Source organism: Rhagoletis pomonella, unplaced genomic scaffold (assembly GCF_013731165.1).
Source record: "Rhagoletis pomonella isolate Grant_MI unplaced genomic scaffold, Rhpom_1.0 Rhpom_scaffold_00004, whole genome shotgun sequence".
NCBI lineage: Eukaryota > Metazoa > Arthropoda > Insecta > Diptera > Tephritidae > Rhagoletis > Rhagoletis pomonella.
Genome location: NW_023458558.1, coordinates 23,411,041 through 23,436,776, shown reverse-complemented (window position 1 = coordinate 23,436,776; position 25,736 = coordinate 23,411,041). Strand labels below are relative to the sequence as shown.

General features: G+C 34.2%; 1 protein-coding gene across 2 annotated transcripts in view; it reads left to right on the top strand.

The window, feature by feature from the left end:
- The window catches only part of LOC118737262 (mycosubtilin synthase subunit C), a 196,019-nt gene extending 173,378 nt beyond the window's left edge, over positions 1-22,641 (top strand). For both annotated transcript variants that reach the window (XM_036467664.1, XM_036467663.1), the window contains 7 exons: positions 17,861-19,000; positions 19,115-19,282; positions 19,352-20,123; positions 20,189-20,279; positions 20,351-20,526; positions 21,909-22,092; positions 22,171-22,641. In XM_036467664.1, the coding sequence (XP_036323557.1) occupies positions 17,869-19,000; positions 19,115-19,282; positions 19,352-20,123; positions 20,189-20,279; positions 20,351-20,526; positions 21,909-22,092; positions 22,171-22,314 (2,667 nt within the window). In that variant the 5' untranslated portion in view covers positions 17,861-17,868 and the 3' untranslated portion in view covers positions 22,315-22,641. The remainder of the gene's footprint in view (positions 1-17,860; positions 19,001-19,114; positions 19,283-19,351; positions 20,124-20,188; positions 20,280-20,350; positions 20,527-21,908; positions 22,093-22,170) is intronic.
- Positions 22,642-25,736: the final 3,095 nt, after the last annotated feature.

The window sequence follows — 25,736 nt, the reverse complement described above, 5'->3', positions numbered from 1 at the left end:
TCAGACTGTTTGTCCCGGTGTCCCGGTCCAACCTTAAAATGTCCCGGATTTCACTTAAGTGTGCAGATTTTAATTGCAGAAATTTTTATTTGCTCGCTTTATTTTCGTGCGTGCTTTATTTCCAATGTAAGTTTTCGCGACAAAGTTTATATAATATAAAAATGTGTGTTTATAGTGTTTTAATTACCCCTAGAAAATGCCAAAGAGAATGTATAAATTCCCTCCCGCTTTAACAGAAGGGTTGCCATTTGTTTATATTTATTGACGTTATATTACCTTAAAAGAGAGCCTCACTGAGTTGTCCATCACATCTTGTTTAATACACCTTGGCCAAACCTCCTAATGTAGAGGAATTTTTTCACTTATTTCATCTCAATGGACTAAGGAAAGAAATTCGCTCAATATAGGTAAATACATACGTTAAAAATGTCGTGTACAGAGTTTTACAATTATATTAAGGAAAAGTCAGAAGTTGAAACAAACTCACAGCAACGAAAAATATAACTGATTTTTTAGTGATTTTTTTTTTCATGGAACCTAGTTTACTTATAAGTACAGTACCGTACAAAATTATTAGCTCAGAGAATTTTTCATCAGATATTTTTGGAAATGTACCTTTTTAGCCAATTAATAAAGTGCAAGTCTGAAGTTGCTACAAAATCGCGTTGATTTTTAGCAATTTTGTTTTTGCTGGCAGTGTCTTCCATACAAAAGAAATTGTCAAACATAGTTTGTATGGAACAAAACTTAATTTTCAAAATTCCTTGAAATTTTCTGAGTTTTGCACAAAGTTTAGAAATTTTACTTTTATGTTTTTTGATGTAGTATAAACTGTATTTTTATAAAAAATTAATACAAAAAAATGTTGCATGCATTGTGAAAAATTCTCTGTGCCAGTTGTGTTAGATTTACCAAAGTGCCCCGGTTTGGCAACGGAGATATCTGGCAGCCCTATGCTACTTAAAACTGAAAAACAAAAAACAAGTCACTGAATATATGCATACAAATATACACTCAAATCTCTTTTAAAGCATGCAGTTGTCAATTCATGTAAATAAATATTAATTTGGATTATAAAACGATATAATAGCGCATAAAATTAGTATTTAACTGAATAATTAATTGGTCTATAAAGAGTATTACCTTTTAATTGAGCATGAAATACAAAAACTAAATGTATGGAAAAAAAAATATACTTTTACGTATACATGGAGAAGTCAAACCTGATTAAATCCATAACAAAAAAAGAAGGTAGTTTCAGTAAACAACTTTTTGACGAATACTGAGATTTTTGAAGCATCATAATCGAGTGCATGATGCTAGCAGCGTTACCATATTGTTAATATTTAAAACATTTTCAGTTTAAATGAAACCATTTTCAAATTAAGGGACACCTTTTTCAAACAAAGCGAAACCTTTTTCAGATTTAATGAAACTTTATTCAAATTAAATTAAACTTTGAAAGTTTCGATTCGCCGATCGCTGAGCAAACTTATATATTTTCTGGCAAATATGCAATTTTTATTTACTACCTTAAACTAACCATGCATTCAAAATCTCAAAAGCTATGAAGCCACACCACTGTGGGGTGCCAAGCCCTTTTTCAAAGCTTAGCAACAGTCCTATAGAGACCTCGGCAGTCAATCAAAATATCGAATTTGGGAAATTTTTTTGTGATTTAAAAAAATACTCCTATATGAGAAGTGGGCGCGGCTGTTGACTGATTTAGCCCAGTTTTAACGCAGTCGGCAGATTTCATAAGAATAACTTATGTACCGAGTTTCGTTAAGATATCTTCTTCTTTAAGGCTTAAATTAAAATATGTACATATCTAATAATTTTTACTATAGGTCCAAGGGAGGTACTCCCTGGGAGTAACCGATTTCAACCATTTTAGGAATTTTTTTTAACTAGCTTACAAAATTTCATTAACCTTCGAGCACTCCTTTCTATTTATCTCCCCCCCCCCCCCTAGAGCTACATAACGAGGGATAAATTTGCAAAAATTAAGAAATAAAAAATACAAATTGTATGCCATTCTGTGATGAACAAGATGGAAAAAACCAGCGAGAAAAATACTTCCTCCAGAAATAAGAAATACTGTTTCTAGCCGAAAAGATGTGAGAAACCCTTTTTTCGTGAATCAACGACACACAAGAATTGTGCTCCTAATATATCACGGTTGCGTAAAACAAGATGGTAGGAAAAGTGTAAGGCTATCAGGAAATTTTCCTGAAGTTGTGGAACCTTTAGAAAAGTTGTCAATTCAGGGAGACTTTTCCACAAGAAAGTTTATTTTCACAATTTTGCCAATGTTTTCATCCATTTTTTTTTTATAGAAAATCTACATACATGCACGCACCGAAAAAATATTTAAAATAAAATATTTTAGTACCCTTCGTAGAGTAAAATTCTGGCTCAGAAGCATAACAGAAGAAGTAAGGCTTTTTGGATTATGCCCCATGAGCGTCCATAGAAAACTTGTTTCTGAAAATCGCGAGATGATTCAGAAGGGAAGGAAATAATCGAAAAGTTTGCTGAAAATCCGAGATGTTTGTTATTAACGTAAAAATGGTTAAATAAAGATATTAAAAAAAAATTACAAGTATAATTTTTTTTTTTTTGTTCTTGAAAATCAATATTTTCGATCGGAAAACTGTGTTTCTCTTCAAAAGACTCCCAATAATAATACCCAGTTGTTTATTTAACGATTTTTTTTCATAGTAACTATGAGTGCTTTGGGCGACCTCCAAATATTTTTTTCGGTATTTTTTCTTTTAAATTGCAGAGAGGGGGTATTAAATATCAGCCACCGATATAGTATTTTTCTTACCAAGTGCTAAAGTTAAATTTTATTTACATATTTCGAATTGTCTCAACTGCAATCAATATTAATTTTTGTTCGGGCTGCAATTCACAATTTGTTTACTATTTAGCCTATCAAATACGATTTTGCATATTTCTTTAAATTCACAGTGACAAGTACATACATATGTATATTTAATGCATATATATGCATGCATATTAAAGCATCTATGTTTGTACAACACTCGTATTTTCATTCATTTATGTATAACAAATTATGTCCGTTTAGCTAAATTAACAAATCAAAGCATATTACATTTGAGCGCAGTTGGTGCGCTGAGCTATAATTGAATGGACATTTGCATTATTATATATACATATGTATGTACATACATGCATACCAAATGTACATACTTACATACATACAATCACAAAAGCTTCCAAAAAGACAATTTTGCAACGGCACTGCTTGTAGTAGGAAATGATGTAGTGAGTGCAACCTTTGAAATGTTGGCAATTCGGAAGTACTTGTTATCGTGTCTTGTTTCTTTTTTTGTTTGTTTTTTTTTTTTGTCTTTTTTCAATTTGTGCTTGCTTGTTGTGGGGGTAGACACCTTTATGCCGCACAAGCGGCGCCATTGTTAATTTTGCTCTTTTACGCAAGAAAATGAGCATTCGGAGTGCCGTGGCGTATGATGAACAGACTAGGTAATTCTCAGGCTGCTTAATTGGTGGTGTGCAGTTATTTACAAGTATGTATGTAAATGCGCAATTGGGTTAAAGCTATTAGATAAGTAGCGGCAGACAGTGGGTGCAGCAGTTTAATTACGAATATGCAAAGTTTTTTATTATGTACCTCAAAAAGGTGTTCTTACACGATATGTGACATGTGTATATGCCACTTTTTACGTATTGAAATGCCAATATATCGTGTAAAGGCAAATTAGATTTGTTTCTGTCAAAACATCTGACACACAAATAGAATCATCTGAGTTTTGTTTATTTCGTTTGCAAAGAACGTATTTTTAGATAGTTAAATAAAGACTGTGAATTTGACAAACAGACGCAATTACATATCGTTGACGTTTTTGCGAAACCGCCCATCGACCAGTTACAACACCGCCTAAATCGCCATTGTGGCAAAAATGAGATTTGGCAACCCTGAGCTCCAGGCATTGAGGTTTATGTATACAAGTGGTTAAATCGTTATTAAAACAAGAGATTTTTAAAAGAATAGCTGGAGAAAATACCGCCTATAAAGGCAATGCCATCAAAGAAAACCCGTTTTGTCACTCTCCTGTAAAATTTAAATGCCGTAAGATAGGCGGTTTTACAAAAATATCGACGATATGTATTAAAAAAGTCACATTTGCAGATGCAAATACATATCGTATAGGAACACTTTAAGGAGTTAAGCATACATACACAATAGAGGGCTGCATGAATTCATTTAAACCTCTACGCAAACAGAGTACCGTTGATTTAAATATTTACTTCACATAACAAACACTCACCGTTTGGAATTTTGTAAGTTATGAATATACATGAATCAATGAAAAGAAGAAGACACTTACGATCCTATACATTCCAATTTTCGCTCTCTATTACCCATTTTGTTGAGTTAGGGGAATGATTTCTGGGCTGTTTTGGCCACCCGCGGTATCGTACGGGAAATAACCTAATATTCAAACAAAGTGAAAATAAATGGAATTGAAATAAATGAAAACTTTTTGTATGAATATCTAAAAATATTTTTTCAATGTACATATCGTTACATTAATATGGAAAGGCACATAGCTGCTGAAATACAGAAAGCCTTAACTAAGTGAAAATCCAAAATTAGCCTTTTGATTGATTAATGATACAGTTCATCGAATTATAATATATATATATTCATTTTGATGCAGTAATGTTCATAAAGAATCTAGACGCATTTCTGCAGTAAAAATTAAGTTTAGAAAAAAAATTTACTACGTCTTTTTTATGGTTACTGCTGCACGGTGTAATACATACGTTGAAAAGCTTTCAGGAATGCCTGAAGTTAATAAACGCACAGAGTTTGAATCGGGTCGGATCATAAATACAAAATTTGTTAAATATCTTGGATCCAGCCAGGTGGTGAGTTAAAAAATAAACCATACCATCGAATTCTTTTTCATAAATGCTTCGCTTTGGACAGAAGATATTAAAATTGGGTTTATTATTTTTTTTTTTTGAAAAAAGCGTTACAAAACTTCAAGAATGCTCTTTTTAATTACTTCTCTAAAAATTTATGAACCATCTACAGTATCGGTCATATCTATAGCACGCCATTTCAAAGTAATATAGTGTGCCACTTATGTTTATTTATAAATTTTTAAGAATTTTCAATTAAAATATAGTTCATTCTCAGACAAACCCGATACAACCCCAAGCTTAATAATTTGTAGAAAGCTACAAAAAAGTGCAACAAATTTTCACATAAATTTCAAACTTTTTTCTCGGAAGTGTTAGAATTTTTTTGAGTACACAGTTTTTTAGCACATTCAATTTTAGTCTGATAATGTGCAAATTTGAAGTGGCTAGGAATTACCGTTTATTCGTTATATTAAAGTTCCCTTTAAACTATACCACTGTAGATAGGTACCTATGTATGTACTTTTACATACATATGTATGTACATATACATATCGTTAGTATGCATAGTATGGAAAGGGTGTAACTCACAACGTCGCTAAAATACAAAAAGCCCTAACTAACTAAAAATCCAACATTCACTTTTTGATTGATTATGATGCATTTTATTGAATTATTATGCGAGCACTTCGTTTTATGCAATAAAATAAATTTTAGTTAGTTGTGGCGTTTTTGCATTACAGCGACGATGTGCGATACGCCCTTACCCTATTATACTAACGATATGTATGCATATACATAGAATGCAAATATTACGTTAATTAAGTCTGCAAATTATGGAAACAAACAAATACCAAAAAAAATGAAAATAAAAATAGAACTTATTGGAAGAACTGTAAAAACAAAAAATAAATAAAAACGCGCCATACGGCGCCCTGCTCAATTGGCGAAAAATCAAAACGACCTTGAATGGTGGTTATATGTACATTTGTAAAGCAGCCGCCAATAGACGTAAATGTTAAGCATGAACCTACATACATACATATGTATGTATATATTTACATATGTATGGTTTCGAGCTTGAATGTGTATGTGCAGGAAGCAACAACAATCATATCGAAAGTACTAATATTCCTATTATATATGCATACTATATATGTATGTATATATGTATGTATGTATGTATGTATGTATGTACATAATACCTGTATCAGCAACAGCATTTTATTTTACGGTTACAGCTTAATTCAATGACAAGTCAAGATTTCACCTCATCATCGGAAGCAGTGAACAGTGAACACCACAAATGCAATTTGTTGCCCTTTTAATGTTTTTTTTTTTTTGTTTTGAGCTTAAGCGCTTGCATTCAAGTTTATCCACGAAATTCGAATGGTAGATTTAAACAAGAAGTGGCGCACATACTTTGTATTGTACATAGTTATTAATACATATGTATATACAAGAGTTTAATTTAATTATGCACGTTTATACATACATACATATGCATGTATGTACATTCACATTGGCGTTCTGACACGTTACTCGTACCTATGTATCTTATTCCAAATGCTCAAAGACAAACGATTTGTTACAGCAATGTACATATGTACACACATAGGTATGCATATGTGTACATATATATTTCAGCTCATAATTCATGAAATACAGCAAAATTAAAAAAAAAAACACCAATATAATTACAATCAACAGTAAATTTGCAGTTAACATTGTCTTGGACGAATCAAGACAAAGTTATATAGAGCTCGGCTTCAATTTTGCATAACGGAGTATTAAAAGATAAACATAAATATATGTACAATGTACATATGTACACACAGATGCGATCAACTATGTAATTAGCAACGACATTCAAAATGATATTGTTTGCAAACTCTGTTTATTTATTTATTTTTAATAATTTTCATTTATAATATTATTTCAATCTACAACAGAAACCACAATAATAAATTGCACAAATTGCAAAAAAAAAAAATAACCAAACTTCAAAAAATTGTCATCAAAATTTCAAAATTTTAAATTAGAATATTTAGAAAATTTTCAGGTATGCACTATTGTAGCCCATTCAATTGTAGTATAAGAAAGAGCAAGTTTCAAGTCGTTAAAAATTACCGTTGATTTTTTTAGACTTTTTTTTTGTGGAGGGTATTGCGCATATTCTTCCATATAGCACGTAATACAAACCTGATATTGTGCAATAGACTTTTTATATTATTAATGCTTATATTGATACCGGAAAATGATACTGTTTGAAGTTTCATTTTAACACAACGCGTTTTAAAGCAATCGTTTACATATTTTTATACAAACTGCAGTATACTCGTACATATTTGCATGTTTGCTCAACTAAGCCGCGCATGCGCCGAAAATTACCGGTTACTATTAGAAAACTTTAAGCAAAAGAAGCCGCTCGTGTCGGTTGTTTATCTACATATGTAATCGCTAATTTTGCAACGCCTCTATTTGTTTGTTTTCACGTAAATGCTGTTGTCGCTATATTGTGGATTGCATTTATTAACGAGTATTTACGTTTTGAGCACGTATTTTATTCGGCCTTGTGCCGTCACCGCGTTGTATTGCTTTTCTTTTTGTAGTTGTAATAAATTTGGCAAATAGCATGGCTTTTCAATGGTTTACAAAAAACGAATATATACATACATAAATTGCAGCGATTGCACCAAGGGGCCGGTTAGTCACATCGTTTATCATCATAATCAACTATGCACTTACATATGTAGATGTATATTTAAATTTTTTTAAGAATTTAACAATAAAAAAATTTTAAAGTTTTGCTGAATTCATAAAATGGCAATTCTCGCATTGTTCATGCCAACGCTGTATGCTGATATGGCGCCAATCATACCCAGTTGCACAATTTTTAAGTATACATACTTAAGGTGTCATTGCACGATATGTATTTGCATGTGTACATGCCATATTTTACATGCATATGTAAATGCCAATATATCGTGTAAAGGCAAATTAGATTTGTTTCTGTACAAAGCAGATGCACGTACATTAGAGTGGTCCAAAAAAATTAAGTTGGAATTTTAATGACGGCACCCCCTAGGATTGTTCTATATCGAAAAAATATACCCCTATTTTTTTATTTTGAAATCAAAAAATTTTTAGGGGGTGCTCAAAGCGCTCAAAGTTTTCCATGTATTTTATATGGAGAAAAAATCATTTTTCGTAGAAATGGTATAAAACTCTTAAAAATCAATATTTTTCAATCGGAAAACTGTGATTCTCTTCAGGAGACTTCCAGTATTAATATCCAATTGTTTATTTAACCATTTTTTATGATTAAAGATTTTTCCATTGCATTTTCTAGGGGTTTTGGAGGACCTATAAAATATAGTTACTATGAAAAAATGGTTAAAGAGACAATTCCGTATTATTACCGGGAATCTCCTGAAGATAAGAAAAGTTTTCCGATCGAAAACTGTGGATTTTCAAGAATTCTACACTATTTCAACGAAAAATTGTTTTTCCCCCATATAAAATACATGGAAAACTTTCAGAGCTTTGAGCACTCCCTATTTTTATTCTTTTTCAAAATAAAAAAATAGGGGTATATTTTTTTCGATATAGAACAATCCTAGGGGGTGCCGGCATTAAAAATCCGACCTTATTTTTTTACATACATTTTTGGACCACTTTAACGTACATACATACGAAATAAAAATGTTTCTATTTTCGTCTGACACACAGATAGAATTATCATCTTCTTCTTCTTCTTATTTGGCGCTGTAACCGGCTAAGAGATTTTGGCCGAGTTCAGCAAAGCACGCCAACTCTCTTATGTGTCAACAGACGCCAATTGGAAACGCCAAGTGAAGCCAAGTCCTTCTCCACCTGATCTTTCCATCGCAGTGGGGGCCTCCCTCTTCCTCTGCTACCACCAGCGGGTTCCGAGTTGAATACTTTCAGAGCTGGAGCGGCAGTGTCCATTCGAACGACATGCTGCATTATGTCCACGTCGTTGTAAAGCTCATAGAGCTCATCGTTCCATCGTCTGCGGTACTCGCTGTCGCCAACGCGTAAAGGCCCGTAAATCTTCCTCGAAATTTTTCTCTCGAATACTCCAAGAGCCGCCTCATCGGATGTTGTCATTGTCCATGCTTCTGCGCCATATACCAGCACGGGCATGATGAGAGAGGACTTTACTCCTGAATTGCCTACTCAGTCCAAAGTAGCACTTGTTGACTAGACCGATTCTACGTTGAATTTTCATGCTGGCATTATTATCGGTGCTAATGCTGGTTCCCAAGTAAGGGTCAAAACATAGTGGAATGTAGCTTTAGGGTTACGTGTCGCTATATTGGGTCTTGTTACCATCAATGTATTTATTTTGTCATATTTGCCGCCCCTAATATCTTGCCGCGCTAGGCCCGGGCCTACCGGGCCTTATAGTAAATCCGCCACTGAATGGGCCTGAAGGTTTTGGGACTAGTACAGTCATCTCAGCCAACTTCAGGGATAAATACGACGTGTGTACTAGTCGCCGTATTTTATCTTACTTTCTTCTACATTCTTTTAATAAATATGTTTACAATAGAAGTTGACTTATTATAAAACTGCCAACTCCAATTGCTTTATTTTTATTTTATTTGTACATGAAATAAATGCGGCTAACTACTTTTTTTCATTTAAAACTTAAAACTTCATTTTTTGTTAAAATTTTACTTCATAAATGGAGTTAGCGGCTTTTTACGCGATGGCGACAATATCTATCTACATACGTATACATAAATACTTAATTATTTACACATCTCTACTTATGAACATAACAAAGGCGAGCAGACACAACATTTTGACAAAATTTGAGTGAAAAAAAAAAAACGTATTTCTTCTATGCAGCATTGTAGCTGTTTATCTTTGTGCAGATCAACGAAAGTAAAAACCTAAGTACATACATTTATATGTATATATGTACACATGTATGTATATAATTTAGTATTAAGAGTTTCAAGCCCATTCTATAATGCAGCCATAAACCAAGTAAGAAGGTCAGTGTCGATGTCATAACAATCAATTTTATCAAAAGATACGTTGTATGCAAAAAGAATGGTGGCTTGGCAACATTAAAAAATAACATAAAAATCACATATGTACATACATATGTACATAATACGCTTTTAATTGGCCTTTAAAGTCTATCATTATCAAAATCAACTTAGGTCAGCATGAGGAAACCCAGAAGTGAAAATCCAGATTTACGAATATATTGCGATAGCCATTAAGAATTCATTTAATTACATACAAGCATAATAAACATATCGCTAGCTAGCGAAAAGTTGAGGTTAGAAGGTTAAAAATACCTCCAAAAGGGCTGAGCTAATTATTTGATTTCATCGAAAAGTCTGAAAAATTCTAAATATTTAATGCCAACAGGTTTCATTAACATCGATATGTTTTGCTCTGAATAAACAAAAATGTTGCTTTCGAAGTTTTGCAAAATATTTGAAAAAAAAGAGTTATGCAAGTTTTTCTGCGCTCCTGTAAAATTTAAAAAATAGGACTTATCAAATTTTCACTCCAAGCTAGCGATGTGAACTATTTTCAGTAAATAATTGTGCGCACAACAATTATTTAAGAGTAATAAATATGTATGTACCAGGGTTGTTGCGAATATTCGCATTCGCATCCGCAAGCGCGAAGCTTCCGCATTAATTTTGATATTCGCATTCGCAATAATCAAAGCGGAGCTTTTCAAACAAAATGACAAATTGTAGCCAATATTTTTGCCTGCGGTCGTGGTAGTATTTGCGTATCAAAACTGGTCAAAAGTCATATTTATCAACTTTAATAAAAATGTCTTTAAACATGTTATTTCTTAAGCTATATAACAACAGTAATTTTGTTTACTTGTCGGACAATATTTTTTTCATAGAGTTATACATTGGTTCCTTGGCTAAAAACTTCTCTGGTAAAACTTTCCCTTTGCTATTTAAAGTCAGAGTAAGCGCCTTCAGTAGGGATTTCCAGCGGAAATGATCAACGTCTGGCTATAAAGAGAATTGATGCTAAAATAATTAAAAAGCTATAGGTCTAACCTTTAATTAGATAAGAATTACGTAACTATCTGATCTGAGATCAAATACGGCCAGCAGCCACGTCCTTGAAAATAGAATTTTGTTCGAAATTTTCATTCCTGGAAAATAATCATTTGTCTTAAATTCCACTTTCGCAACATCTCTAGTATGTACATATATGTTTAGGAACATATTTACATACCTACATACATATGTAACTACATACCAAAGTCACGGTTGCCACTTGTTAAAAAAAAAAATAAATAAACCAAAATCTAAAAAACAACAACTGAATTGAAAAAAAAAAAAAACAAATTTGTTTTTCACGTATCGTAAAAGCCTCCATAAAAATTTGCTTGCAAATAACACGTAAAAAATAAAATAAAATTATCGTAAAATCTTTGGTGTCAATATTGCACGCCATGTTAACTTTCAAAATCGGTCAATGAAATATAAAGAATCGAAAAGTCAACTTTGGGTTGCCCCCTTGAGAAAACTTGACTCATTACAAAAAGAAAAGGCTATTACAAAAAAAAAAACATATATATTGAAATACTTGTTCATTCAATCGCATATTTACTTTTTATATGTAGGAATTTTATATGCACATGTTACAAAAAAAGGAATTTCAAAAATTCATTTTTTTCATTTTTGGTTTCAGTATGCAATAATAATACTTTTCGTAAAGAAAAAATTTGCTAATTTCTAACTGAAAAAAGCCAACCAAATCAGAGAAAAAACTACCAAACCATCAAATTGGAAAAAAAATAAAAGAAAAACAACCAAGTTTGGTTGGAAACAATCAACAGTGGCAACCGTGACCAAAGTTGACGTTTTGCTATGTATAGATTTACTACTTACTAACATATAAACTCTTGCATACATATCAACTGTAGCATGCACCTCTACGCCGGATTACGAATTACCTTCGCGAACAACAAGATGATTGGTCTTTTATTGCCGCCATTTGTGGCGCGATGAACCAAATACAGAATTAACATGAAAATACTCATACAGCAGGGATGTTGCGAATATTTGCATTCGCATTCGTTATGCGAATGCTTTGCATCGTTTTACACATTCGCATTCGGCATTCGCAATCGCATCAACTGAGACGAATGTTTTGCGAATGTGAATGTGTACATGGGCAGAGAATCCACTCTAATATTGTCGAAAGGGCTCTAGTGGTTCATTTCCACCAAGTCTTAACTGGAGTTTATGCCTATTGGAACAAGGAGATTACAATTCGAAGGGTGTAATTCCTCTTACTAAATGCACGCAAACGAAAGGAGAAAAGCAAACACCAAGAAATAAGCCCTGTCCGCTCACCCCATGTTGAAACTTTCGGAACTTATCTGAGCTCTTAACTGCAGTTAAACCTCTGGTGGAAATAGGCTATTAGTCTGTCTAACCAGCGTGTCGACAATAACCGGCTTTTAGGTTCAGACAGCATCGGCAACATTGATGGGCCTTCAACAAATACTGCTAAAAGGCTTATAAGCAACCTAGAACATTCGCACATTCGCATTTCGAAAATTCGCATTCGCCAATGACATTCGAAACATCCCTATTATGAAGTGTATTCACTCACATACCCATACAATGTATGAATGTTTCCTCCGCTACATCATTTATTTGTATGTATGAAGGCATAAATGTATGCCACCTGTCCATTATATTGACGGACAGGAAAATGAGGAATATAAATTTTAATTGCATAAATTTAAATGCTTTCAAGGCTGCACATCCGTTTATATGTAGAATCTATTCAATTAATCATAGTAACTTGGTGATTAAAAAATATAAAATGTAGCATTGACGCGCTCTTAAAGTAGTATTGCTATCTGACAGAAATGCCACAGCTCAGGGCTAGGTTATGTGAGCCAATTCTAAGTGGTCTCGCATTTTATTTTGTAATCGCCATTTTATTTTGCAATATAAAATCAGGCTATAAAATTGTATGCACTGCACTGTTTGTTCGTTTAACTAGCTTTAGTACTACATACATTAACTGTATGTATGTATGTACTAGGAATGTTAATCCCGGGATCGCGGCCTTTTAAGTCGGTATATGTAATTAGCACTGTAGCTATAATAGAAACTCCTTTTCTTGAACAGTATTGGCTACAGCTCATTTTTTATTTAATAATTAATATTTTTTTTAAATGTCTAGCTCATTATACATACATATAACACCGCCCGATAGTAAATTTTAAACACAAGTATAAATATATTTGCGAAACTATGGGCCAAATATAGTAAAATCGCGTTTTTAGTTTTTCACTCTGATGTCAGTACTTCAAAAATGTTTTAAAAAATTCAGAGACATGTGCTTAGAGGAAAAATATGGGTATTAAATTAAAGAGAAAATACTGTAGAATTTAAATAGATTCAAAATTTTGGTGCAGAAGGACTGGTAAGTATTGAAATGTCCTGTTAAATATTTAGCCTTGAAATTTCGCAAGATTTGTTTTTGAAAAAAATTATATGTTAAGGACCTAACCAAACCTAAAATTTTAATTTTTTAAATTCTAAAGAAATTTCCTCTTGGGAGGTTCCATGGGAAAGTGAACCTCAGTGCAAAAATTGTTTTTTTCTTATAAAACTAACAAACGATAAGACATTTGTAAAAATCTTGAATCAACCAAAAAATAACAAATTAAAGCTTTAAATACATTTTTTTTTTACCTTTTTTTACGTTTTGAAATCAAATTCTATGAAAATTTTTTTATTGAGTTTAAAGTAGGTTGTGTTGAATGCACTGTCAAATAATTTGCGATTCATGATTCAAATGTTTGGTAACAAAAATATATAGTAGAACTCATCTGCTCTTAATAAAATTGTGTTTATATTAAATTATATGACTACTTTATCTATATTATGAGTTATTATTAAGCAGTATTGGTCTTGTCCCACCCGTGACAAAAAAAAGCTAAAAGTTGTTATATTTAATTACAGAAGTTGAGGTTGTGTTTCGCATTTGTTACATAATGTTAGAAATGAATTGCAAATATTTACCACAATTGCATTGTCATTTCCGCGTAGTTAGATAGGAATAATTCAACAGAGAAGCATATCCCACCCGTGACAGCTATGTATGTGTGGGACAGTTGTCAGAGGTACGTTTTACAGGGCTGATAAACTTAATTTTTTTGTTGAGGTGGACGCACGGCAGGAGGGGGGACCCGCGGACTCGTCTATTATCTATATACCCTTGTGGTCAGCTGCTTAAGTTAAGTTACATTTTGACCAGTTTTGGTTTTTTATTTTGTTAATCTAACATTTATAGTTTTTTTTTTATAAAAGTCTAGCACATTATCTAAGCAGAATCACATAAATCTACATTTCAAACTTCTTACAAAAATTATAAAAACTCAACAAACTTTAACAATTACACCTAAAAATTTTAATTTTTTTTTTGCTCAAAATTTTTAGGTATGCAGTTTTGTAGTCCATTAAATTTAAGTAGGTAAAAGTGAAAATGTCAAGCCGCTAGGAAATCGCGTTCATTTTAAATAATTTTTTGGCTGACATTGCTAAGCACTTTCTGCTATATAAAAGGCACTGTCCTAAGATAAAACGTGAGTGAATTATTAAACAAAATTTTCACGAACGGACTGTAACTAAAGTCACCTTCCATTATAACGGTAATTCTTAAAAGACAAAACAGCATTTTAGAAATTAAAAAAAAACTACATAGCTACATAAGAAAAATACCTCTACTAATCGTTGCTCCGCTATATACCCCTTAAATTTTTTGAACCTAGAAACCATTATTTTGATATGATCTTTTTCATGTGACTGAGTTTTGGCAAATTTTTAAAATGATGTAGCATCGTAACATTTTTATTCCTTGAAAAAATTTATGTAAATAGCATTTAAAAGAGCATGTCTTACTATCTGAAATTTCGTTGACTTTGCTACGAGAAATTAATATTCTTATCCAGTGTACAATTGTCAAGTTGGGCTGTGTAATTATAGCATAAACAAAATCCATTTACCACAACTTTATAAAATCTAAATTCATAATTACATTGTTTCTACGTCAATGAGCATCCCCATCGTGCATATATATGTAAATGTATAGTAATATGTAGTAGCAACAAAGTCTTATTAGGTAACCGGTATTTAAATACTTAACTAAGAAATGTAAAAGCTTTATTTGTTGTGTAAAACCGATTTTAAAATAATCTACTTAGATTATTAGTGATTTTAAATAGTAAAAGTTAGTAGTGCATAGTTAAAATCCAGTTTGAACAACCTTCGACATAAATAAAATGTAATATTTTATTAGATCTTAAAGCCTTCAAAATAAGATTTGTGAAAGTTTAAATAGCATTCATTGAATTAATTCATATGAAATATTAAAATACCTTATCATAATCAATAATTGGTGCTTGTAAAAATTGTTGTAAATATGTATGAGTGACAGAAATTTTCTAGACTTTCTGCCTAGCCAAACGCATATAAACAAGGAGTTACCTGTGAGAGAGTAACTGTATTTACAACATATGAATTAATGAACGTACCGTTATAAATAATAAATTGATTAACAATTACTTCCACATTTTATTCATACACACATACATACATATGTATATATGGGATATAGTGCATATCCATAGGTAACTCACCTGCAAACAGTATATAAATATGTACATGGAAATATACATACGTATGACACATGCGCGAATGTGTCTCTTACACATACTATGTATGTATGTAGTTACTTCAAGTCCTTTTAAACTTTGATTTAACTCAATAGCTGACAATAAATAAAAAAGCAATAAACGTTAACTAAGTCAACTTCAATTCGAAATAAAAAAATAAGCAAAAGTGTGAAATAAGTGACACTCCATATAAGGCATTGCATCTGGTTCACATGCTACATAGTTGCTTTAATACATATTTTACGCACACACCCATCCTAACTACTAGTCGTATACGCAACCTGTTCAATATGCTGCATAGCTACGGTGACCATCCGTCCTGTATTATAAGGGACAGTACGCTTTTTTGGACCCATTGTCCGGGTAATTTATTTATTTTATACGGGACGCCAAATGTTCTGTATTTTTTTCTTAATGTCCTAAAATGGCATGCCTATCAACGAGTTTGGAGTGATGTTGGTATATAATCCTAATATTCTCCATAAACAGTTATGATTTTCTAATCTGAGTGCCTGTGATTCGAATCGAGGAATACATACAGTAACCTAAATAGAAATTAGGACTCGATATTTTAGTAAGTTTTAGCCATTTTTTCTTAGTTTATTTAATGTTTACCACCATATTATACAAAATTTTCAACTTTATGCAAAAAACTACAAATATTAACTCTGCACGGTTTCACCAAAATTTCAATCTTTTAGAAAAAAAAAATTGTTTGCAGTTTTATAACTCATTAAAATTGAGTACTATAAAGCACGAGTGGAAAGTGCTGGTCGTATGCTTCTCTTCAAAAAAAAAATGGTCGAACAATACTTTGTATGAAAAAAATGCGTAACACTGTCAACAAAAAAAAAAGTTGCCAAAAATTAAGGGTAAGCCTTAGCGACTCAAAAATGCACTTTATTATACTAAAATTTTACGAATTTTTTAAACAAATTTTACGGGGTAAAAATCTCGAAAAAATTATCCCACTGTTACTACTACTGGATACAGTTTCAGGGCTAATACATGTAGCATCATTGAAGAAGACTTTAAGATCTGTAAGCTGTTGTGGAACAAATTTTAAAAAATATTTTTGGTCCCATATTCGGTTCTCATAAATATGGTCACCGTATGCATAGTATAGCATATTCGATTAAACGCTTGCTAGTGAGAGTGTCAATAAATCACTTAATGAAAGCGTGCGAAGGAAGTAATGAATCTTTACAAATCCAATTATATACAAGCAATTACTAATTCCTAAATGCATTTCATACGAGTTGTACTAGCCATTAATACTTGCATTATGCGTACTTATTATAATAAAAAAAAAACAATGAAGAATAAGTATTTAATTTATATTTACAAATCTAATAGGCCAACCTCAGTACAGCGTTTTACATTGCGCTTAGTAAAATTTATAATTTCTGAAAAACAAATTCCTTTGTAGTAGGGTTAACTCTGATAAAAATTATTGACTAACATGGGTATTCCATGGGTAGGTGAACTTCAATGTCCAATTATGAAGTTACTTATTAAAGATTGTAAGGTTTCATAAATCAGTACCCAAGACCTTAATTGAACGTTGTTTTGAAGAAAAAATTTTTGTCCAGTATTTTGTTGCATACAGATACATGGAGAACTTTTTTTAACGGTACTAAACCTCGCAAACATATTGCGAGCGTTCAGAAATTCTGAGCCCGAAAGGAGCCCCATGTGGATAAGAAATATAGTTTGAAAAACAAAAAATGTGTGACTCTTATATGAATCCCTTAGGTGTCATATATGAGCCCGAACTTTGTGTCAATACAAAAACCATATAGATTAGATATTAATATCTAAACCGGTTTATACAGATCGATGATTCTGTGGAATAACGACACAATTCAAAATTCAAAAAACTTCACAAGAACGCCCTTTTCCAGAATTTGATTGAAGGGCGCCATATCTCAAAATTCGGTTCAAAAACGACCTATCTCATCACATTTCAATGTATCTTTAGTTGAAATAGCGCGTTTTTAACCGAATTCTGAGATTGGGTGCTTTTCAATCAAATACTGGAGTGGGACGTTCTTGAAGAGTTTTCGAACTGGCTGCCGAGATAAGTCGATCCTCTACTCAGGTGTCGATATAATAAAAGTTCGCATTTTATTTTTGAAAAATAAAATATCCTTAGTTTATTTCCCGACCTCCTATGTATTTATATTGTACTTTCTTTCAAATATGTATTTCCAGTCACACCAATGGGTTCCATACCGAAGTTATCAATTTTGAAAGGCCAACAGCAGGATATAACGCCACGTCCACTGCATCGCATTTTCGAGGCCAACCTGTTACATCACTCGCACAAAACTGCACTCATATCGCACAGCAATGGCGGCACCACAATCGCTTCCGAAGCCACACAATGCACTTACAAACAGCTAAACCAGCGCGCCAACCAATGTGCACGCCTATTGGTGGCCGACGTAAAACGCAACAGCTTACAACCTAACACAGATGGCGATTACATTGTGGCAGTATGCATGGAACCATCGGATGTGCTCGTCAATACGCTGCTGTCCATTTGGAAAGCAGGAGCCGCATATCTACCAATTGATCCCAGTTTTCCGATCACCCGCATACAACACATCCTGCAAGAAGCGCACCCCATTATGGTGCTATGCGACGACAATATCGACCGTCAACGCTTCAGCGGCACACATATCATTTCAAGTTCGGAACTTTTTCACCGCTCGGCCGAGTTGAGCAACGCGAATTTGCTGGGCAGCGAAATGCTCGCCGATGGTAGTAACCACTTGGCAATTGTGCTCTACACATCGGGCAGTACTGGTGTGCCGAAAGGTGTACGCCTGCCGCACGCTGTCATCTTGAATCGGCTGCAATGGCAATGGCACAAATTTCCATACGCGTCGACTGAAAGTGTGAGCGTCTTCAAGACAGCGCTCACATTCGTTGACTCAATATCCGAATTGTGGGGCCCGCTAATGTGTGGCCTTTCCATTTTAGTGGTGCCAAAGATGATAACTAAAGATCCGGAACGTTTGGTGGATTTGTTGGAAAAATATAAAATTCGTAGATTAGTTTTGGTGCCGACACTCTTGCGCTCGATTCTGATGTATTTGAAGCTGAACGATGGAAATGGGACAAAATACCAACTGATACAACGCGACCGACTCTTGTACAATTTGAAGTTGTGGGTTTGTTCCGGTGAACCATTGCCGGTTGCACTGGCTACAAGTTTCTTTGACTACTTTGTTGAGGGCGTGCATACGCTATTCAACTTCTATGGCTCCACTGAAGTGATGGGTGATGTCACCTACTTTGCCTGCGAAAGCAAAAAGCAGTTGAGCTTCTATGAGCACGTACCGATTGGTAAGTCAGTGGCCCATTAAATACACAAGGTTTCGAATATTTACATAAATATTCAAATGAAGTTGTGATTTTTCCTAATACTTTTCTAACAATTTACATGTTTATCCTTCTTAGGCATTCCGCTCTCGAACACTGTAATCTATCTACTTGATAGTGACTTCCGCCCAATTAAATATGGAGAAATCGGCGAAATATTCGTTTCAGGTCTGAACCTTGCCGAGGGTTATGTAAATGGCAGAGACCCCGAAAAGTTTGTGGAAAATCCGTTGGCTGTGGAATTAAGTAAGTTCCAATATATCATTCAACTAAGTAAATAATTATGTAATGACAATTCATTTGAATCGCGCACAGAATATTCGCGTCTCTATCGTACTGGAGATTATGGCACGATTCGTGACGGTAATGTTATGTACGAAGGCCGCACCGATTCGCAGATAAAAATACGTGGTCACCGCGTAGATCTGGCCGAAGTTGAAAAGAATGTCTCAGAATTGCCATTCGTTGATAAAGCGATTGTACTTTGTTACCATGCTGGCAAAATTGATCAAACGATTCTGGCTTTTGTTAAGTTACGCGACGACTCACCGCTACTAAACGAAATGCAAATCGAAGCTAAATTGAGGGACAAATTGGCCGAGTATATGGCGCCACAGGTTGTTCTTATTGAGCAAGTACCTTTCCTTGTTAATGGCAAAGTAGATCGGCAAGCGCTACTCAAAACCTACGAAACAGCCAATAATAACGAAGGTGATTCCAGTATAGTACTGGATTTTGATTACTCGCTCGTACCCGCCGAGGTAAAACACATTGCTCGGGATCTGTTCGAGACTGTTGGTGGCGTAATCGGTCGTTCGACACGCACAACTTTAACGCCGCAGAGCAATTTTTACGAGCTGGGTGGAAACTCGTTGAATTCCATTTATACAGTGACTTTATTGAGGGAAAAGGGTTACAATATTGGCATATCTGAGTTTATTGCGGCAAAAGATTTGGGAGAAATTTTAGAAAAAATTATAAATAACCGCAGCTCTTCGCCAATGGTTGAAGATTGGACAAATGCTGCACCACATCTGGATATGATCGCCGAGCCACTCAGTGATGCACATAGGCAAGACGTGGTTGAGTAAGTTTTACAAAAAAAAAAATTTAAATGGTTTGTTAATGCTAATTTTTTCTATTTCAATGAAGAATCATAGTTGATAGTTTCTATGGCAAGGCAGATCTGGAACAATGGCTGAAACCGGATATATTCCCCAATGACTACAGTGATCTTATAAATGTAAATATCAACTGTTCTTTGGCATATTTCTGCAATAAAATATTTGACTTGGAATTTTTTCTATTCGTTAGGACATCTGGATTGCCTTGGTGGAGAAGAACCTCAGTTTAGTTGTGCGCGATAAACGTACAAATCGTATTATTGGTACGGCTCTAAATTTTGATGCACGCGCCGAACCCGAAGTTGAGGTTAAGTCCAAACTAATTATAGTATTCGAGTTTTTGGAGTTTATCGAAGGTCCCATACGGTAAGTTTATTAGTTACATATGTATGTAGAAGACATCTAGATGCTCTAGGAAGATTTCAGCATCAAAAAGAAAATTTTGAAAAAAAAATGTCGCTAAAATCTTTTTGACGGTTAAGGTTCGATATGTACACAGCTTGGGTCAAAGATTTAGCCCCAAAATTCAAAAGGATATTGTTTGTAAATTATGTTTATTTATTTATTTTTAATATTTTTCGTTTATTTTAATTTAATGAGACCGAAAAAAGTGCAGAGCAGCTCAAGTTAGAGCAGAATCGAGCAGCTGTCAAAAAATTAATGGAGCAAGTTAGAGCAACTCAGACCAGAAATCTCATGGAGCACTTTTCAGACAGAAATTCTCAAAACAGTTGCTTGCTCTGAGTTACTCCATGAAAAAAGCTGGTGCAGGAAATCGTGCTCTAAGTTGCCCCAGTTCCACTTAGCGCAGGCTTATGAAACAAAAGTAGAGTAAGGAGAGCAAGAAAAATCCTCATGAAACACAATTTTGTGAGATATCTTAGCCTGGCGTAACCTAGAGCAGTTCATTAAACACAACTTTTGATAGTTTCTAAGTTTGCTCAAATTTTACGATAATTAATCAAACTTCAAAAACTTTTCATCAAAATTTCAAACTTTTCAATATATATTTTATAAAACTTTCAGGTATGCGGTTTTGTTACCCATTCAATTTCAGTCTAATAAAGTTCATGTTTCAAATGACTAAAAATTACCGTTGATTTTGAGATTTTGATTTTTTCTCTTTGAGAGCGATTTTTTTCTGGTGGGTAATTTTGTAGGGAGAGTACGAGAACACTCATATATTCTCGATCGTTTTCACATCGCGAATTAAGTCTATCTTGGCAATTAACTTTAAAGTTTTGAACTGAATATCGACAGTTGACTGCCGGATTCGAGTAGGTTTTTGGTATTGAAGATCCTGCAACTATGGGTGCATTCCAAAACTCAACAATTGTGTGGTTTTCTTCGTTTACCCTCATACTCAGTGGCACTGTGCTTATACTCGAAATGTGCTATGTGACAATAATATTTTCCAAAACTTGGAAACAATTTTGAGTCGGTCTAAGCCTTTTTAAATGTCTCCCAACTAAGAGCTTTTATATTTAGGAATCCCTTGGGTTGGAATTGGCGTTACGGCATAGTATCTCTCTATGGTTGGGTGGGGCAGAGAAGAGAAGCGTATGTATATATGGCTTCACACATCAGATCGACCCAAATTGCATTAGTGTTGCGAAATCTAAAGGCTCATTTAGTGCCCCTCATACTCATCTATTTGTAGGTGAAATAGGATTCTTGGTGCACTCATATTTCGCTTTGATTAAATTTTAACAATTGTATTTTGTTAATTCTTATTTTTCGTAATAAAGGGACAACCAACTCCCTAAAGGACTCAACAAGATACTTCACTCATTTATGATGGGCACCAGCTCCGACATGAGTCCGCAAGAAAATATTGCCTGTATGCATTTTATGGAAAACGAAGTGCTGCACGTTGCAAGAGAGAAACAATTTGCCGGAATTTTAACGACCAATACGAGTCCCTTAACGCAGGTGAATTGAAGCAGCTAAAGTAATTTATACGAGTTCTTACACTTTTGTTTTTTTGTTTTTTTACATATATTTTTACAGCAATTGGGCAATGACGTCTATCACTACAAGACATTACTGGACTATCAGGTCAATCAATACGTATACATCGATGGCACCCGCCCGTTCGGTAAAGCGCCAGATTCGCAACGCGCAATTGTCCATTGGCGTGAAGTCACCGATTGAAGTGTGTCACACCACGCTAGGTGGTGCAAAAAACGATATTTATTTCCAAAAAAAATTCTTTATTCCAATATTCTTAGGCGTACATATGTATATGTACATATATGTTAACATTTTATTAGTTATTTAGTATATAATTTTCACTATTTCATAATTCATTTTCGCCTATCAAATAACCGTCTAGCCAAGTCCTTCTTCGCCTGGTGTTCTCAACGCACGGAAGTGTTTTACTTTATCCCTGTACGCTCAAGTGAGTGCCTCAAGTATGAGATAAATTATTTCATAATTGTTTTAATTGTTAACATTTTTGAGTTTAAGTATGGAATTCCTGTAAACACTAGCTCGAATATTTCTGTATTCGTAGTATAATTTTGTTTGTTATTTTCATAAATGCTGTCATAGACTCAAACGTCCCAAACATTAGTTTTCGCAATGCTTGTACCTGTTGATTACATGAACTATCATCTACATATTTATAAATTTAAGTTTAATATGCAAATATGTAAATTATAAATAAAAATAGATAAATAAACACACACTTATGTATAACTCTTATTGAAAACCAATGGGAAGGTAAGTTAAATTTCAAATATTAGAAAAAATATTAAACATTAAGGGCCGTTTGCACCATCTGTGGTTAATTCTGAGTCCAGTAAAATCTCGTTATCGCCGTTACCGACTCCCTGCAAATAACATAAGTTGGGGAAATTAATTTTTAGCGACAAACATGGCTCTGATCATTTATGTTTATGCAAAATAGCACAGTTTGTTGAATTAATTTTTTTTTTTTTTCATCATCATTTATACATTTTTCACCGACTGAGTGGGCGGCTAATTTGATCATAATTATATTGTTTAATCGTTAACCTTGAAAATTTTTGAAATCGGACAATAATCACGACCACCTCCCATATAACGGTTCCGTTCCATTAATTCATAAAGGACGTGTTTGAATCGCCAACAAAGTTCTATTGGGGAAGCTGGTAAATAATATTTTAACTATGGTGAGACAGATTTTCCATCTGCTGTGTGAAATGAAAGCTTTTTTGACAGCAGTAAGTTTTTGACGTACACAAATTTATGTGGAATAAAAAATTTTTAATTGAAGTGAAATTAATAGTTTAAGAAAACATCCACCATCACTGATTACAATTATCAATTTAAACCTTTAATCAATTTAATTTTAATCAATTAAAGCTCTTGAAACATTAAAGAAATGGATTTGCAGAAATATTTAATATAGTGTAATACTTCTTAATTTTGCGACCAGAAACTCCATTTCCTAGCATTTTATTGTTTTTTTTCTTAAATTTGGTGTAGAAAAATTATACACAACAACAATCTTTGGGATTGTCAAAATTTTCTATGCATTTGTAAAAATAAGATGGTGAAATTTTATTCACCTCATTCATTCATTCACACACGCTCTAAGGGCGATAGTCACGGCACTTTTTCTCTAATTTTTTCCATTCTTACTGTGAATGCCATTATGCGTGGAACACTAATAACATCGTTTAAATATCAGTCACGGACTCTTATGGTGGCACGGATTAAAGTGATCCAGGGCTCGAATAGCAACATCCGTTCACGGATCGGAAACCGTACGAAAGAAAATTACCTGATAAGTCAGTCGTATAAGCCGAATGGGATAAAGAGTACATCCACGTACGATATCCTAAATATGTGACGTTTCTAGCCCAGTTTTCAATCACTCCGCTGCACAGATTCGGCTGAATTTGAGCCTGGGTTATGTTCGATTTTAGACCCTTGGCTTTAGGAAACTTCACAAGGAAAAGTATAGCGTGGTCAGATCCTATGATCTTGCGAGAGGTAACCATACCGAATTGCGTGTTGTGGTGTCCGCAGCGTGGGGTCATTTGGCATTAGAGATTCAGGCAGGTTCTGCAATTCACTTCCGAGTGTATTTTAATCAAATTCGCTTTGAATCCAAATTGATGAGGGTTGAAATTCATTCAAAGAGAAGATGCCGTTGGGTTTCTGGTCTCATATCGTAATACCGGCATTAGTCACCTGCACTGAACGCCAGGGTATGCATATGGGCCTGCCGTCTGCAGTTATCCCTTAGCACCACTCGTATAAATCTCAGGTAGGTCTTTTGAAGGGTTAATAGTTTACTAGATCCTTTTGGGGTTATAGCTTCCAATAGAAATGCAATTAAAGGACAATTACATTGCGAAGTGCTTGCAAGTGTTAGCAGATGAAGTGAGTGATGTGTCTACGACTGTTCGATACGATCCTCACTGACTGCTAAATAATAAAATGTTTGCCTCCAACTCGAAGTCAACAATCGGCGCAGTTGTTGTTAGCGATGCAACTGTGCAGTCATCTGCCGGCGTTATTGACGTTGATGATTCGCCTCCTGGAATTGTGATCAAACTGACGTTGTTAATGCAGAACCTGAAGCTGCTGATGTGGTTAATGCTACGGGCGCGGGCGTGCCTGTTTCTCCTTCTTCTACTCCTACTCCTTGCCTAACAGTGGAGAGTAAAGTCGTAAGCAATGACTGCAATGATCTAGGCTTTACAACCCTTTTTTAAGTGGTTGCATTTGTCATCTTTCTTGCCATCAGTTTCTTGTGATAACATTATTGAGTACGTGATGAACCACACCGGCATTGATAATCGGCGCATTTCTTGCTACAAGCTTGTTAAAAAATAGTCGAATCTTAAGCTTAGGGTCTGCGCCTACAATTTCGATAAGCCGTTGAGGCCGTCTTAGTGAATTAACGGGCAATACAAAGCCAGTCGATAGCACTGCTAGTATGGTTGCACCTAGTAAAATCAAAATTATTTTCAAAACGTTTCTAGAATGACAACTGATAGCCCAGTTATACATACTGCGCATGATGTAGTCCGCAGATTGAGCGCGCATTTGGATTTTGACATATTCGCCATCGTGGAAAGCTGGTTAACACCTAATCTCTTTGACTCAGACTTCTTCGATCCTGAGTTATATAATGTTTATCGAAAGGACCGTGACGAAATCTGGTCGGGCCTGTCCAGAGGCGGGGGAGTGCTGATAGCATAGCGACTCAAAAATCGCAAAAATATTATTTTTAAAACTTGGTCCCAATCTATCCTGATTAGATATCAGTACTGCCTTAGGATATTTAATTCCTTGGACAAGATTTTCTATAATAAGTTTATTACTTAAAGTGAAGCAGTCATTAAAAACAACCCTAAAGCATTCTTGAGTTTTGTAAAATCCAACAACGCTAAGTCGAGTGTGCCATCCTCAGTCTTTTTGAATGACAAGCAGGCGAACGAACACACCTGCTGAGGTAGCTAATCTTTTCGCAGAATTTTTCTCCTCTAATTATGTCTCGGATTCTAAAAAGGTTTCTGAACGTTACAATCTTTCAGATTCTGTCCTTAATTTAGGCGCACTGATGTTTCTGAAAGTGA